Here is a 15976-nt window from a genome sequence, read left to right on the forward strand (position 1 = left end):
TATACCTCTCCGGCTGAGATGGGTGGACTCATTTAAATATTTAGGGGTGTGGATAACTAATGACCCTCATAGCTATGTGTCATTAAATGTTAAACCACAGATAGTTTATTTACGGTCCCGGGTAACAGTTTGAAGAAAACGACCATTAACACTTACTGGATGAGTGAATCTTATTAAAATGGCTCTACAACCAAAACTTCTTTATGTAGTTCAGCAATCCAATATATATTCCGCAAAAGATATTTTGGCAAATAGATGGTTTGATATCCTCTTTGATTTGGGGTCATCGTAGAGCTCGCATTCAGTTGGATACACTTACAAGGTCTCGTGATTCCTGGGGAACTTGCACTACCTCATTTTAAGTTGTATTAATATGCATCGCAATTGGCACATTTGTGGTCATGGCTGCAGGATTCGAGTGCAGGTGCTTTACCTAGTCTTCAAGTGTCCCCGGCGCACACACCACTTCAAATGCTGCTGAGTGGTAGGGTGAGGGGGGTGGGAGCTTCAATAGTATGGCAAGCAGTCCTAATTCGGAGGTTGGTTTCACAGATTTTGCAGGGACAGTGATGGGATCCTGACACCCCCTTATCCCGTACTCGTGGACTTGATGAGCTTGCCTCCCTTCAGGTCAGTGTAACCTGGGGAAAGTGGGGGGTGGAGTCTCTGGAGCAGTTGTACAATTCTGAGATATCGAAGTCATTCCAACAACATTATTTTTATAGCTCCCTCCAGCTCCGACATGCTATAAGTGCTCAGTTTGTGCCCCCCCCCCCCCCCGGGAGCTCCAAGATTTCCCTGTTTTGCAATTATTGACGTGAAGGGATAGGGTCAAGGGGGAGGTGGAAGGGGGGGGGAGGACTGGATGAGGGACATGACTTCCTCTCCAGATACAGGGGAGAAGAAAGTTAGAGTTGGTAAAATGTAAGGAGAGGGGTGATCTGGGAAGAGAGGTGGATAGCAGGGGGACTGGTGGGATATGATGTCCTGATGTATGGAGTTAATTTTAGATGTAAAGTAGGTAGCAAAGTCAAGGGCAGAGAGCAAGGAGGGGAGGCTATGTCTTTTTGCAGATGACACAAAAGTATGCAACAGGGTAGACACACCAGGAGAGGTAAAACAAATGATTGATGATCTAGGTCAGGGGTTTCCAACCACGGCCCTCAAGAGACACTAACAGTCCAGGTTTTAAGGATAGCACAGGTGACTTAATTAGTACCTTAGTTATTTTGATTTAACCATCTGTGCTTAAGCATGGATGTCACTAAAACCAGGACTGTTAGTGTGCCTTGAGGACCAAGGTTGGGAATCACTGATCTAGGTACACTAGAGAAATGGTCAAGAACGTGGCAACTACAGTTTAATGCCAAAAAATGCAAGATCATGCACTTGGGTCTCAAAAATTCAAAGCCTAAATATAGTATTAACGGCACTATACTGGAAACTACTGAAAAGGAAAGGGATCTAGGAGTCACTTAGTTCAGGTGACTTAAAGGCAAGCAAACAGTGTAACAAAGCAATGAGGAAGGCAAGTCAGATGCTTGGTTGCATAGGGAGAGGAATCAGTAGCAGAAAGAAAGAAGTGATATTACCATTGTATAGATCATTGGTACATCCTCATCTCGAATACTGGGCCTGATTCAGACCCGCTCGCGAGCGCTGAGTGCTCGCAAGCGGGTCGATGTTGGGCCAGTGCGCATGCGCACGACGGACCCGGCTCCGTCGTGCGCATGTGCGAGAGGCGGATAGCGATGGGCAAGCCGTCGCTATGGGTCTCGCTACAAAGGGGGCGTGCTGTCGATGGTGAGTGACAGCACGCCCCCTTTGGTGGGCGTGGCTGGCCAGACGGAGGCGTTCCCATTGGAACGCCTACCGTCTGGAGAAGGCCCCACTGACATCTGATAGAGCCAAAAGCACTCCAGGGCTTGCGGCAAACGAGACCCTACCACAAGGGTCTCGTCGCAAGCCCGATGGTCGCGATGGTCTTGACCATCGCGACCATCTTTTTGGCCGCTCGCTATTGCTGTGGGTGGTCACCCACAGCTATGCGAGCGGCCAGGAGGTTGCTCTAAAATCAGGAAGGACGGCCCTGATTCAGAGCGAGCGCTCTGTCAGAGCGTCCGGCTCTGAATCAGGGCCACTGTGTTCAGTTCTGGAGGCCATATCTCCAAAAGGTTATTAATACATTAGAAACTGTACAAAGAAGGGCAACTAAAATGGTGCAAGGTCTACACCATATTTTAGTCCAGGAAAGACTAAAATATCTTAATATGTATAGTTTGGAGCAGAGAAGGGAAAGGGGGGACATGATAGAAACGTTCAAATATATAAAGGATTTTAACAAGGTAAAGGAAGGAGACATTCTTCACAGAAAGAGAAGTATTAGAACAAGAGGACATGTTCTGAAACTGGAGGGAGGTAGGTTCAGGGGAAATTTGAAGAAAAATTACTTCACAGAAAGGGTAGTGGACAAGTGGAATAGCCTCCCATCAGAGGTGGTAGAGGCTAAGACAGTAGAGCAATTTAAACATGCATGGGACAGACATAAGTATATCCTTCAGAAGAAGTAAGCATCAATAAAGGTTGAGGTAACAATATGTTTAAAATGGGGCAGACTAGATGGGACAAGTGGTTCTTATCTGCCGTCAAATTCTATGTTTCTATGTAAGAGGCTGTGGGGGGGAAGAGAAGTCGTGAGAGGAGACAGAGAAGGATCGGTCAGAGAGGTAGGAGGATAGCCAGGAGACAGCAGTGTCACATAGACCAAGGGAGTGAAGGATTTGCAGAAAGAGAGGGTGGTCCACAGTGTCAAAAGCAGCAGAGAGGTCAAGGAGAATGATCAGTAGTGGTCCTTGGATTTAGCAGCAAGGAGGTTGTTGCTGACTTTTGTGAGGGCAGTTTCAGTCGAGTGGAGTGGAGAGAACAGAAGCCTGACTGAAAAGGGTCAAGGAGGGAGTGGGAGGAAAGAAAGGTGGTAAGGCAGTTGTAAACAACACGCTCAAAGAGCTTGGAAGCAAAAGGGAGCAGAGAGATGGAATGGTAATTGGATAGAATGTTAGGATCAAGGGTAGTTTTTTCAAGAATGGGGGAGACAAGGGCATGTTTGAATGCAGAAGTGCCTGATGATAGGGAGAGATTAAGGAAGTGGGAAAGATGGGAGCAGGCAGGAGAGAGGAAGCGGAGGAGACGTGAAGGGATGGGGTCAAGAAGGGGGGGTGCTGGATGAGGGACATGACTTCCTCTCCAGATACAGGGGAGAAGGATGTCAGAGTCTGTAAAATGGATGGGGAGGGGTGATCTGGGAAAGGAGGAGGTGGAGAGCTTGGGGCCTGATGGGATATGATGTCCTGACATATGGAGTAAATTTTAGATGTAATGTAGGTAGCAAGGTCAAGGGCAGAGAGCGAGGAGGGGAGGCGAGGAGGGGGTGGGCGGAGGAGGGAGTTGAAGAGACACTGGGGATTTGAGGACTGAGAGGAGATGAGATTCTTGAAATATTACTGTTTAGAGAGGGAAAGGGCAGCAATGTAGGATGAGAGCATATATTTGAAATGAAGAAAATTTGCCTTAGAGCGTGATCTTCTCCACTGTCGCTTGGCAGTTCGTGAACACTTTTGCAGGTATCTGGTGCATTTGGAATGTCAGGGTTGAGGTGTGGATCTGCGAGGGTGAATAGTGATCGCCGGAGAAACAGAGGGCCTGATTCAGACCCACTCGCAAGCGCTATGCGCTCGCAAGTGGGTCGATGGTGGCCCAGTGCGCACGCGTGGCATGAGCGAGTGCAAAAAGCACTCGCTCCGGGACTCACTACAAAAGGGGAGGCTGTTGATGTTCCCATGCGAACGCCTGCCATTTGTGGGCAGCCCTACTGACATCACTAGTGATGTCAGTAGGTGGACTTCCTGCTCTAATAGTGCAGGAAGTCCACTGGGGCTTGCGGCAACAAGACCCTACCACATGGGTGTCGTCGCAAGCCCGATGGTCGCGATGGTCTTGACCATCGCGACCATCATCATGGCCGCTCGCATAAGCTGTGGGTGGTAACCCACAGTTATGCAAGCGGTCAAGAGGCTGCAACAAAAAAAAAAAGCACACGCCCTGATTCAGAGCGAGAGCTCGCTTTTTGCGAGCGGCTCTGAATCAGGTCCTGAGTCCAGAGCAGAAGTAAGGGAGACATTGTATAGGGAAGTGGCTTGTTCAAGGCAGGAGAGAGACAGGGTAGGGGAGAGAAGTGAGTGAAGCTGGGAAGAAAAAGAAATGGTGTCAATAGCCTCAATGTTATGCTTAGTAATGGTGGCCTTAGGAGGTAGAGGAAGGTAAGGACAGAGGGATAGGTTAAAAGAGAGAAGGTGATGGTCAGAGAGGGGGAATGGGGATTTGGAGTAATCAGAAATATCACAACGGTGAGTGAAGACCAGGTCAAGCGAATGCCCACTCACATGGGAGGGTGAGGATGTCCATTGGGAGAGGCCAAATGAAGACATGAGGGTAAGGAGTTTGGAAGCAAAGGCTTCTGTGGGGATATCATTTGGAATATTGAAGTCACCTAGGATAACAGAGGGAAGGTCAGAGGAGAGAAAGTGAGGGAGTCAGGAAGCAAAGTTGTCAAGGAATTTGGAAGGAGGGCCAGGGGGACGGTAAATGACAGCTACTCTCAGGTGTACTGGTTGAAAGAGGCACATGGCATGAACCTCAAATGTAGATAAAGTAAGGGATGGGTTCAGAGGGTAAAAGTTGGTGGGAGTAACCAGGGGGGAGAAGGACCCCTATACCACCACCATGGTGACCCCCAGGCTGAGGGATGTGAGAGAAGGTGAGGCTCACAGAGGAGAGAGCTGAAGGGGAAGTGGTGCCAGAGGGTGAAATCCAGGTTTCAGCAATGGCTAGGAGATGCAAGTTTTTGGAGATGAATAGGTTATGGGTGGGAACGAGTTTATTACAGACAGATCTAGCATTCCAGAGGGTACAGGATAGAGGTACAGTGTTTTTGGGAGAGCTCTGAATGAGATTATCAGGGTTGCTGAAAGGAGAAGGGGAGTTTAATTTGGGTGACCGAGATGAATCTAGTGGAGAGATTGTGCGGGGACCAGTGCTGGGAAGGTAACCTGTAGGTGGTTGGCAGGGAGGGAGTTTAATACAATGTGGATGGAGGTGGGGTTTTGGGGAGCAACATGGAGAGGAAGTTTGGAGGAGGGATTAGCAGTGGAGTAGTAGAACCCAGGAGGGGTAGTAGAGAATGAAAGTGGAGTAATGGGAGAGGAGAGGGAGGAAGGCAGACAGAGGAGGGGAGCTAAAGAAAGGAGGAGGTGGAGGAGACAAGGGGGAAATTATAAAGGTGGAAGAAGGGGGCAGAGCAGAGGTTTAGGTAGACACTGAGTGGAGGGGAAGTGGTATGGATGAGTTGAATAGTGGGCTAGATACAAGAATAAAATATGAAAACTAGATACAAGAATAAAATATGAATGTGAGAGAAAATACAGGAGATTAGCAGAGAAGCTTGTAAAAGTACAGTGGAGGAAAAGGTGCTTGCATAATTACCAAACTTTATTATTGAGCAGTAGAAAAGTAGAGATTTAATGCGGAAGAAATGGAATATTAAAGTAAACTGTATTAGAAAACAGATGACAGGCTAGGCAATGAACTAAAATAGGAAGACATTATTTCTAAGAAATAAACTGAAATTGGCACAGAATACAGTATCAATGAGGTGTTTGTGAAACTAGAGAGCCAGCACAAATATGAGAAAGTAAAGTGTAAGTTCTTATAGTGAGCAAACAGAGGCCAGTGATGAATGTCCAGGTTGTGCAAACAGCAGTTGCTTGTAGTGAAGAGATTGTGAACTTACATATAAAACCCCTAAAACTAAGTGAGCATTACTTTTTTCCCTTACAGTCTGACTGTTTATGCACTGATCCATGTTTATATAAGGATGATATTCTGTTAATCTCAACAATGAACAACATATCAGTAAACACTCATGTTACTGTAATGAATGCAACCATTAAGAGAAATCTACTGTATATACTTGACAGAAGATTTAAAGAAAGCCAAATCAATGCTGCAACATCCTATAATATGTTTATAGACTTTTGTCTCTTTTTCAACTGTATTAACGTTGTATATGTGAACCCTAATTTTAAACACATTCCTTTTAAACCATAGTCATTATTTACATTCTAACATACAATACACCGCTGTTTTATTATATCAATGATGAGGTCGACTGAATGTACAGTTCCATGAGAAAAATCTCCGGCTAACACTCAATGCCAAATCTAATAGATATGTTCTAAAAACATTTCACATCACAGTTTATGCATCAATGAACCTTTAATGGTTTGTCTTCCACTATGGGCTCAGCTTTATATAGTCAATATTGCAAACAGAATTCTTGGTTCTGACTTATGGCAGGAGAATGCACAACATCTGGAATCATGTGTTAACTTGAATTTTATCAATTTGTGGTGTGTCAAAGATATTTAAAAAAAATTACTTTTGATGCACAAAATTTGGATCCACTTGGTTAACAGATGGTAATAGTAAATATCAGATTAAATAATAATATGAGCCAAAAAATTCTTGAAGGTACATCAGAGTTGTTCAGTGATTGCATATTACTGTTTGAATCCTAACTGTGTGGTTAATCTATTTATATCTATACACGCAGACTAACACTTGAATCACTTAAACTACGAGGGTGGTTCAATAAATATGGTATCAAGACCTCAAATTGCGTAAATTTGTTCAACTAGTACATATATGTATAATCAACAGTATGGTCTTGTACAGATTATTTTTCCACATTGTCCCCATACTTTTCTGAGCATTTGTTCCAACGGTACACCAAGCAATCTATCTCGGAATAAAAGAAATCAGTGTCAAGCATGACATGACGGCTTGCTGAACTTCACCGTCGATTACGAATTGCCTTCCACCCAGGTACTTCTTCAATGGTCTAAAGAGATGGAAATCACTGGGTGCCAGGTCAGGGCTGTAGGGAGGATGGTCCAGTACCTCTCAATGGTAGCGCCTTTAACAACTCACATACGCGGTTTGCTGAGTGTGGCCTGGAGTTATTGTGCAGAAATATGATGCCTGTTAGCAGCAACCCAGGTGTCACGTTTGGGCTATGGAGATCCTCTACTGAGAGATTGGAAGTCGGGGACCCAGGTTGGGAAAGAAACCGAAGGTGAGGGGCCTGGATATATGCCTTCCTCATCCACAAGTACCGGATGTTGGCTAGACCTGACCAAAGACACAGAGTCTAACTTACTGTGAGGTGTTCACCAGTGACCCCTCCAATTGGGATTTGGGTGCAGTTTAAACCCAAACTGGCCCTTTGGTCAGGTATCCTGGTCCTGGCCCTTTGGTCAGGTATCCGTCACAAGTGGGAAATGGACGAACGCAATTGCAGGTAAAGCACAGAAGAACGATACTGGGAGATAGTACTGTGGGCCTGATTCAGACCCGCAAGCGAGCACTGAGCGCTCGCAAGCGGGTCGATGTTGCCCAAGTGCGCATGTGCATGACGGAGGCGGCTCCGTCGTGCACATTCGCGAGACCCAAATAACGACGGCCAAGCCGTCATTGTGGGTCTCACACCAAAGGGGGCGTGCTGTCGATGGTGATTGACAGCACGCCCTCTTTGGTGGGCGTGGCTGCCCAGACGGAGGCGTTCCCATGGGAACGCCTACCGTCTGGGGCCGGCCCCACTGACATCACTAGTGATGTCAGTGGGAGTGCTTTTGGCTTTGATAGAGCCAAAAGCACTCCAGGGCTTGCGGAAGCGAGACCCTACTGCAAGAGTCTCGTCGCAAGCCCGATGGTTGCGATGGTCTTGACCATCGCGACCATCATTTTGGCCGCTCGCTATAGCTGTGGGTGGTCACCCACAGCTATGCGAGCGGCCAGGTGGCCGCTCAAAAAAGTAAGGGGGCCGGCCCTGATTCAGAGCGAGCGCTCTGTCAGAGCATCCAGCTCTGAATCAGGGCCTGAGTACATACACTGTGGATCCAAATGCATAACTGGCACAGGAGTTTGACATTTAGGAGATAGTACTCGGATGATGTACTGAGTACACACACACCGTGGATAGCACTAGAAAGATATCACTAGAAGAAAGGAGCTTGGAACCTGGAACGCTGCAACAGCAAGTATTCACTGGAAGTAACAACGTTGTACAGGCAACTTCCTATTGTCCAGAGCCCGGCTAAATACCCTAAAGTATCAGCCCATTGGAGGATAGTGTCAGCTGACAGCAATCAATGCTACCATTGGGTAAAGGGCTAATCAGGTGAAGTAGACTATCATGGCTGCGTCCATGACGGCAACCGCAGGAACCAAATTACAGAGCAGCACATGGATGTCTTAGCAGACTCCAGGCATAATCCTCAGCGCTTCACTTGCCGCCACACCTGGCGTCTGACCGCTGGAGAGGTCAGGGGAAACCGGCACTGAGATGAGTAACAGGCAATCCTAGGCCGCAACCTGACATCAGGTTGTTTTCAACAAATTGCACTCTGCACCTGGCTCAATGTTTCACAATAGCGGGATAGTATTCACAGTATCTCGCTTAGTGAGGAAATCAACAAGAAGCATGCTCCTGTGGTCCCAAAACACGGTCATCATTGCTGATGGAGTTGTTTTGAATTACTTTGAAGGTGGGGACAATGCGTGTTTCCACGTCATGGATGCGTGCTTTGTCTCCGAGGTCACATGATACAACCACGTTTCACTGCCTGTAACAATACGCTGCAGGAATGAACTTTCTCATGGTACCACGTCAAGTGCACAAAAGACAATCCCATCCTGTTGGTTTTGTTAACTTCTGTGAGTTGCTTCAGTACTCAGGGTGAACACTTTTTCCTGTTGTGCACAGCACCCACTGAGTAGTTCAGTTCGTCAGCAATATCACTAACTCGAATGCATCAATGTCCTCCTGAATCAGACCTTCAATGTGGCACAAATTGTCATCTGTGGTGGACGTGCTTGGCTGGCCGGATCACTGTTCATCTTGAACATCTGTCCTGCCGTTATCAAAGGCAGTGCACCAAACCCAAACCTGTTTCTGTGACATAACGTTACCACCGTACACCTTGACAAGTTGGCAATGAATTTCAGCTGCTGATGTGCCCTTTAGATGCAGACATTTCATCACATTATGCAGCTCAATGTTTGACCATGTTTCCGCCAGCCCCACCATCTTACAGCTGTTGTGACAGTATGACTGATATGAGACGCAGTCTAATGGCTGTGAGGGGAAGCAGTGGTCTATCTGCTCTGGCCTGGCAGGAAATTAGAATGAAACAGAGAACATTACACATGTGAGAGGTCTTGTTACCTTACTTATTGAACCATCCTTGTAGCTTACTCAAATGAGCTAATGCAACTGACAAATATGAGAAAAGAGTTAAAAACCATCTGTCGCCTACACAAAACGGACATAGCTGTGGGCTGAGCTAATGATCACGCCAATGCATCCTATCTAATCACTAGGAAGCATGGTATTACGAATGTCTGTCAAGTTTCATAAATAGTGGTCTTTAACTTTCTCTGTCCAATTACTGGTTCCTACTGAACTGAAAGGTTGTATTCTCATACAACAGAATGGTTATCTTCTCTAGGTATAATTGGCAGTGTAATTTACATAATTGTTGAACCTAAATAGAGAAAAGCCTATACTATCTATGGAGCATTCATATAGCTATTGATGGATACAGCATGGATCATAATTAAGACACCAACCAAAATTACCTTAAGATCTGACACTACATGAGTTTTCCATACATATGTGATGAATACCAGATAGATCTTCTAGTAAGTTACTTTGCATCTTATGTTTTATTATCTTTCATATTTACTACCTTTAATGCTTAGCTCCATATTGAAAATCCGATCCTCATATCTCATTCTACAGGACTTTTTTATCACTTGATCACCAAGAATAATATCTTCTTATATTTGTTGACTTATTTCAGTGGCCTAAAGCGAAGGCTTTTAATACTGAACATGAGACCAGAACTGACTATAACCAGATATTTCATTGTATTGAGGATGGTGCTTAGTTATTGATGATCCTTACCCACAAAAAGATCACAAGTTATATTCTCCTATGGCCGTCTGAAAGCCCCTCACAGCCATCTCAGCTACCACTCACAACACTACACTTGCCCTAACCCACAATATATTATAATTTCATTTTAATCAATGGTCACATCTTAGTATCAATCGACCTACATTAATTATGAAATGTTTTTTGTTCAGACATGTTATATACTTTATATAGCAAGGACATTACTCCTTTCCCCCAACTGACAGTAAGACAATTGTGTACAGTGCTTTCAACTGTTCAGATGACAGCTAACATAAAACATTTAATAGGGATCTCAACATTCAGATAACTTTAAAGTTTGTGCCATGCATCTAGGACTACCTCTCTGGGAAATCATCCAAGTGGCTAGTGCAAGGGGCATGGAAATGCACTTTGCATCATTATGTCCTGCCCACTGTAACGTAACACCCCTAATGACACTTGTGGATGGGATCCAGGAGAGATGTCTTTTCTCCCAGCAGTAAGGGACAATGGGGGTGATTCAGCACTGGACGGAATTGCAAAGCTTCATGTAAGCAGCTTTGCAAATCCGTCCTTGCTGTTATGTTAATGCAGCAGGAGGAGTCATGCCTCCTGCATGCATTAGTGATCCGAGCTGCGTCCATGGACGCAGCATCGGACCATCTGCGTGATCCTTGGCCGGTTGAGTAACTATGGGGTCACATAGGCCGACCATCACAGATGTCCAAAGAAGTCCACAGATGCCTCCCTCCCCCACCCTCCAACAGGGCGACAAGCCTCAGTTTTGGAAAAGGGAGGCCATTGCCACCCCCTCCTCATCCCTTAACGGCAGCAGACTGTCAAGCACATGCGCAGTACGGGTCCAGCGTACACGCATATTCCCAACTATCGGAAATCTGTGTTCCTGGTGAACACCTGCTGATTAAGGCCCAGTGTCTACCGGATGTTACATGTATAGCTGCAGCTGTAAATTCATTGCTCTGTTTTCTTGTCTGCTTTTTATACAGGTCTTTATGGTATTTGTTTCCCTTGTGCCCCATATAAGTACATACTGTAGGTGAAAATTATGTTTTTTCCATGGCCATAAATGTTGTTTTCTAAACAAAAACATTCATAAAAGCTCCTGAAGATGTATATGTTTTTTTTGTAAAGTCCTAGGAAGGCTTCTCCAGACCACATATCCTTAGAACTGTGACTTGAGACCATGCGCACAAACATGCGTATAAGCCGCACTGTACGTGTGCAGCGATCGCATTGTGATTTTGGATGCACAAATTAATCGTTCGAAAGTGAGTAACAGGATGTCTGCATTTAGGGGTGGTGACGGGGGAGTGGTCAGGAAAACGCAGATGTGCCTGTTCGTTTGAATGGCGTTTCATGGGCGCTCCTATGCTGGCTGTGCTTTGGCAAGCATTAGCATATTTTAGCAGCTGCGTTCTGTGCGAATTTGCAGCTGCAATCGCAATTGTGACCCGCACTGAATCATGCCCTGTATTCCTACAATTTGTGAGGGTCCAGTTCTGATTTTCCAGCGGTTCGGAATTCGGATTTTAAATAGAATTTTGGATTGCAAAGATTACATGATTTTAGCGGTTTTTAAAAACAAAATTTCTTAAAAAAAAAAATCCAAATCCAAAATTTAAACACTTGAGGGTGATTTTGCAAAACCAAAATACGAAGATAAATCAAGATCCAAAACCAAAATGCTGGGATCAGCGCACATCTCTAATTGAAAGAGATGGATTCTGTAGGCCCAATCACATCATTTAGAGCTTTGTCAGCAGCAGGCTTACCTGAGTGATGATGAGTTTACATATGGATGCAAATCACATGATGTTAATACCCACTCATGTGAAGAAGCCCTTTTAGGCTAGTTTATCCTTTGTGCCGTTGAGCCTACCTGCCAATTTTGTTGACAAGTGTTATCTATTCCAAATTGTCAGAAATGTATCTATTTATTTATACCTATGTGGCTCATCCTGTCACTGAGCCGAACCTTATATACTCTACATCCTCAAAGACCCAAGTTAGTATGCATAGTTGCCATCTTGGCATGCAAGAGCTGGTGCAAAATCCAGGAACAACTACAGTATATCACATGATCTTCCATGTCATGAAAGAATCAATGTGGGTAAATGTACAAATACTTTACTTATGTACTTACATTTTATTAACTATTATTATGTAATTTCTCCAATTGTGCTTGTTCCATTTTTGAAATAGTAAAACCAATTGTTTAAATTGCAAAACATGTGTATATATTTTAATTGCTCAGAAATGTGACTTTTGCGAAGACTAAAGGTGCGTACACACTAGACAATATTTTGCACGATTTACCTGATTTCTACACATCGGAACGACAAATCGTGCTAAATATGTGCAAATCATGTGTCCACTGACGATAACTATGCCGATGCGCGTACCCACGGGTCGTACATCGCATCTTCAGATCTTACCTACAGCAGGCAAGATCTGCCAAAATCATACACGACATACTGGAAATCGTTAAGGATGCACGATAGATCGTTGATCAGATTGGACACTTTTAAAGACCATATAGTGTCCTCGAGTGCCTACAGTTCTACAGGAGCCCCCTTGGACCAGCCACATCACAGCCAATGTTTCCTCTCAGGCGATCCAACACAAGTTACCGTAAAACCAGGTGATATTAAACTGTCGCTTTGTTTTTAAGAACTGTTCATCCAACATGATAGAATAACAATATATAACATATAAGTAAAGTTATTTTACTAGGAATTTGTTCTTTTACAATATAAAACTTTGAAATAGACTGACATAATAAAACATACTTTATGCCGTAAAATACATGCATTAAAAGTCACTTGTTCAGCAAAGTAAAATAACAAAAATAAAATGAATAGGCCATACTATACCTTTGCAGTGCACTTGTGCTGTGGATGATTAATAGAATCTACATAATGATGTCTCATACATCGGTCTGGGTCTGATTCTGTGAGGAAAGTATTGCTCTTTTTACTGTCAGCATTAATTAAAATTGCCACCATTGAAAATACAGAAATCCATGCTACTAGGACATAGTTTCCCATTGTTCTCTAAAATTCTTCTCAGATGCGAAAAAATGAGGGCCTTAAAATATAGGACCTAGGAGCACAGTCTGTGTGTGTTTTTTGCAGAATAATGTCAATTTTTTGCATTATCTTCCAAGCTGCCATTGGCTCTGAGACTCGATTGGATGTCAAACTGGTAATCCATTCTTGCTTTTGCTATAATGTTAAAGAAAGAACAGGTCAACAATCAAAATATAAAATTTCTTAAAATAGCATTAAACTAAATTGCTGTAAACTGCCATAAACAAGATATCACGTACATGTTACAGGAGAAAGAAGTATACCCGTGTGATATGATTTCAAGCTTTTAGTAAAAAAAAAAAACAAGTTATTTCTAAACTAGCTTTTGTTTGTACACATGCTAGTTATTAAATGACATGTATTATTATTATATGTTAGTGTAGGAACATTAACATCAAGAATGGTCTCCTGTTTCACTGCGGCCATTAACTAAAACAAAATTATTCAAGAGTTTTCTCTAAAATATTCGCCTCATTTCGCATTTGGCCACAAAATGTTGAATGTTTCTTTTCAGGGAATTGACTATTATCTCATCTCTATTCATAAAACATGAATTCTGATTTTACAGTGCTGAGTGACATTCCACGGAACAGCGATGCAAACTTGGAATTTGAAGATTGACCTCTCTTTGGACGCAAAACTCAGCTCACTCAGGGGCCTAGATTTGACTTAGGGCCATAAGTAGGGTTGTGTGGCTGGTGCCGTAGCACACGATGAGATACCCTGGGGGCGGACACCACCATGCCGATCCACCGCAGCAAGCCGCCCATCTCCATCATCCCACTCCTCAGGACGCTCCTAGCAGTTCCGTAGTTACCCAATGATGGTGGCTCCACCCATCCTCCCTCTGGAATGTCGCTTTATAACACCAGGTAGGCAGTAAAGGGACCAAGAGGTGGCATCAGCAGCACAGGGTGCACTGCCGCCCAGTTACAGGTCTGGGCTGCTGTATCATAATTTTTTTTCCTTTGAATCACTCTTCGGTAATCACAGCTCAGGCATTGCGACGATCCCCAACTAAATGTAAGCGATCACTTTTCTTTTTAGTCTTGACCGAGACAGGCTCATGCGCAGGAGCTGAGCTGGGTTCTAATTGGGAAGTATAGTGATCACTTAAGGGACAGCAGCCCATGTCACGACGTACCAACGATTTTATATTGCACCAAAAGCAATGAAGAATGTTACCTTTCGGAGGCTGTCCGTAATATTTCATAGACCCTCAATTTTTGGAGTGTTTATTTATTACCAGTTGCTTATATAGCGTGCACATTTTCCACAGCGCTTTTGCAGAGAATATTTGTTCATTCACATCAGTCCCTGCCCCCCAGTGGAGCTTACACTCAATGGGCTCCATTTACAAACGAATGAAATACCAGCGGCAATTTTTGTTTAGTCTCACTGTGATACAAACGAAAATTCCACTGGTATTTAGTAATACTTACCCCTCCGGCGAGGTCCTCCGCTGGGTTGCTGGCAGCCTAACGCTGCCAGCGACAGGCCTCCAGTGTTATGCGCATGCACGACGGTCCGTCTGCGCATGTGCATGACACAGAGACCCGGCAGTGCTTGGAAGGCTTTGCTGAAGCCGGAAAGGCACCGTCGGGTCTCCATTGCCAGCAATGGGGCCCGCATCGCTCATGCCATCTAAAAGAAAGTCGAGAGCGATGCTGTACAAACAGCGGTTATCTAAGATGACCGCTGTTTAGTAAATACAGAAAGATGGTATAACCCCTTTAACGAGCGCTAAAGGAGTTATATTCCTATATTCCCTACCACATGCTCACACATACTGTATATACACTAGGGTTAAGTTTTGTTGGGAGCCAATTAACCTACCAGTATATTTTGGAGTGTGGGAAATAACTAGAGTACCCAGAGGAAACCCACACAAGCACAGGGAGAATATACAAACTCCACACTCCACTCCAACATAGCGTGAAGCAAACCCATGACCTCAGTGCTGTGGGGCTGTAATGCTAACCATTACACCGTTTGTGCTGCCCCAAAAGTATTTTCACTCATCTCTAATCATTATGTTAATACTGGTTTCATTTTGTGCCAATTTGTTTTAATATAAACAAAAAACTAAACAAAGCTGCATTTGTTTGGAACAAAGTGTAACTCTGAACTGCAGAGTAAGGGATATTTGAAAATATATTGCCTGTGTACAGGATTGAACAACTGTGGAAAACATTAAACTCATACACATCCACTTGAAAACCAAACCTTTTGTAAGACATATTAATATTTGTTATAATATCCCCCATATGCTTTGCTAGCTCATAAAATGTTTTTTATTATGACTTGGCAAAAACTGTGCTTGAAATCTGAGAGAACAATATGGGTGTGCATATGAATGAAACAAGCACTATCACAAAACACTGAGTCATAGACTAGCCCGGAATGAACGGGAAATAATAATACATGGTCCCTACCCGTTGGCACAGCCTCACAATTAACATGTTAACAGGTCAGATTCTAATTATAAACAGATGAATCAAAATGTTTAACATTGCCCAAGACTTTTAAACATTAATTGAGGATGTACAAATCCCACACAAGGTAATTAATCACAGAAAGTCATAATGTCATATTACTGTATTATTATTATATTTATTTTATAAAGTGCCAACATATTCCACAGAGATAGGGAAATAGAGCAAGTGAACACTGAAAGCAATATAGAGAGATACACTAATGCTAGAGATGACTGAATGGATTTTGTACACATTGAAGTGTGTAGTGGAACAGGTCGCATCACAGTGGCTCAGACTGCCCGCAGTGCTATTTTTGG

The 15976-nt window shown here is 43.9% G+C and overlaps 1 protein-coding gene across 3 annotated transcripts in view; it reads right to left on the reverse strand.

Moving 5' to 3' along the window:
• The window catches only part of NDP (norrin cystine knot growth factor NDP), a 148985-nt gene that overhangs the window by 33623 nt on the left and 99386 nt on the right, over nucleotides 1-15976 (reverse strand). For all 3 annotated transcript variants that reach the window (XM_088444914.1, XM_088444913.1, XM_088444915.1), the window contains exon 3: nucleotides 12967-13317. In XM_088444914.1, coding sequence (XP_088301040.1) covers nucleotides 12967-13140 — 174 coding nt within the window. In that variant the 5' untranslated portion in view covers nucleotides 13141-13317. The remainder of the gene's footprint in view (nucleotides 1-12966; nucleotides 13318-15976) is intronic.

This window comes from Taudactylus pleione, unplaced genomic scaffold (assembly GCF_031769625.1).
Source record: "Taudactylus pleione unplaced genomic scaffold, aTauple2 ptg000374l, whole genome shotgun sequence".
Lineage (NCBI taxonomy): Eukaryota > Metazoa > Chordata > Amphibia > Anura > Myobatrachidae > Taudactylus > Taudactylus pleione.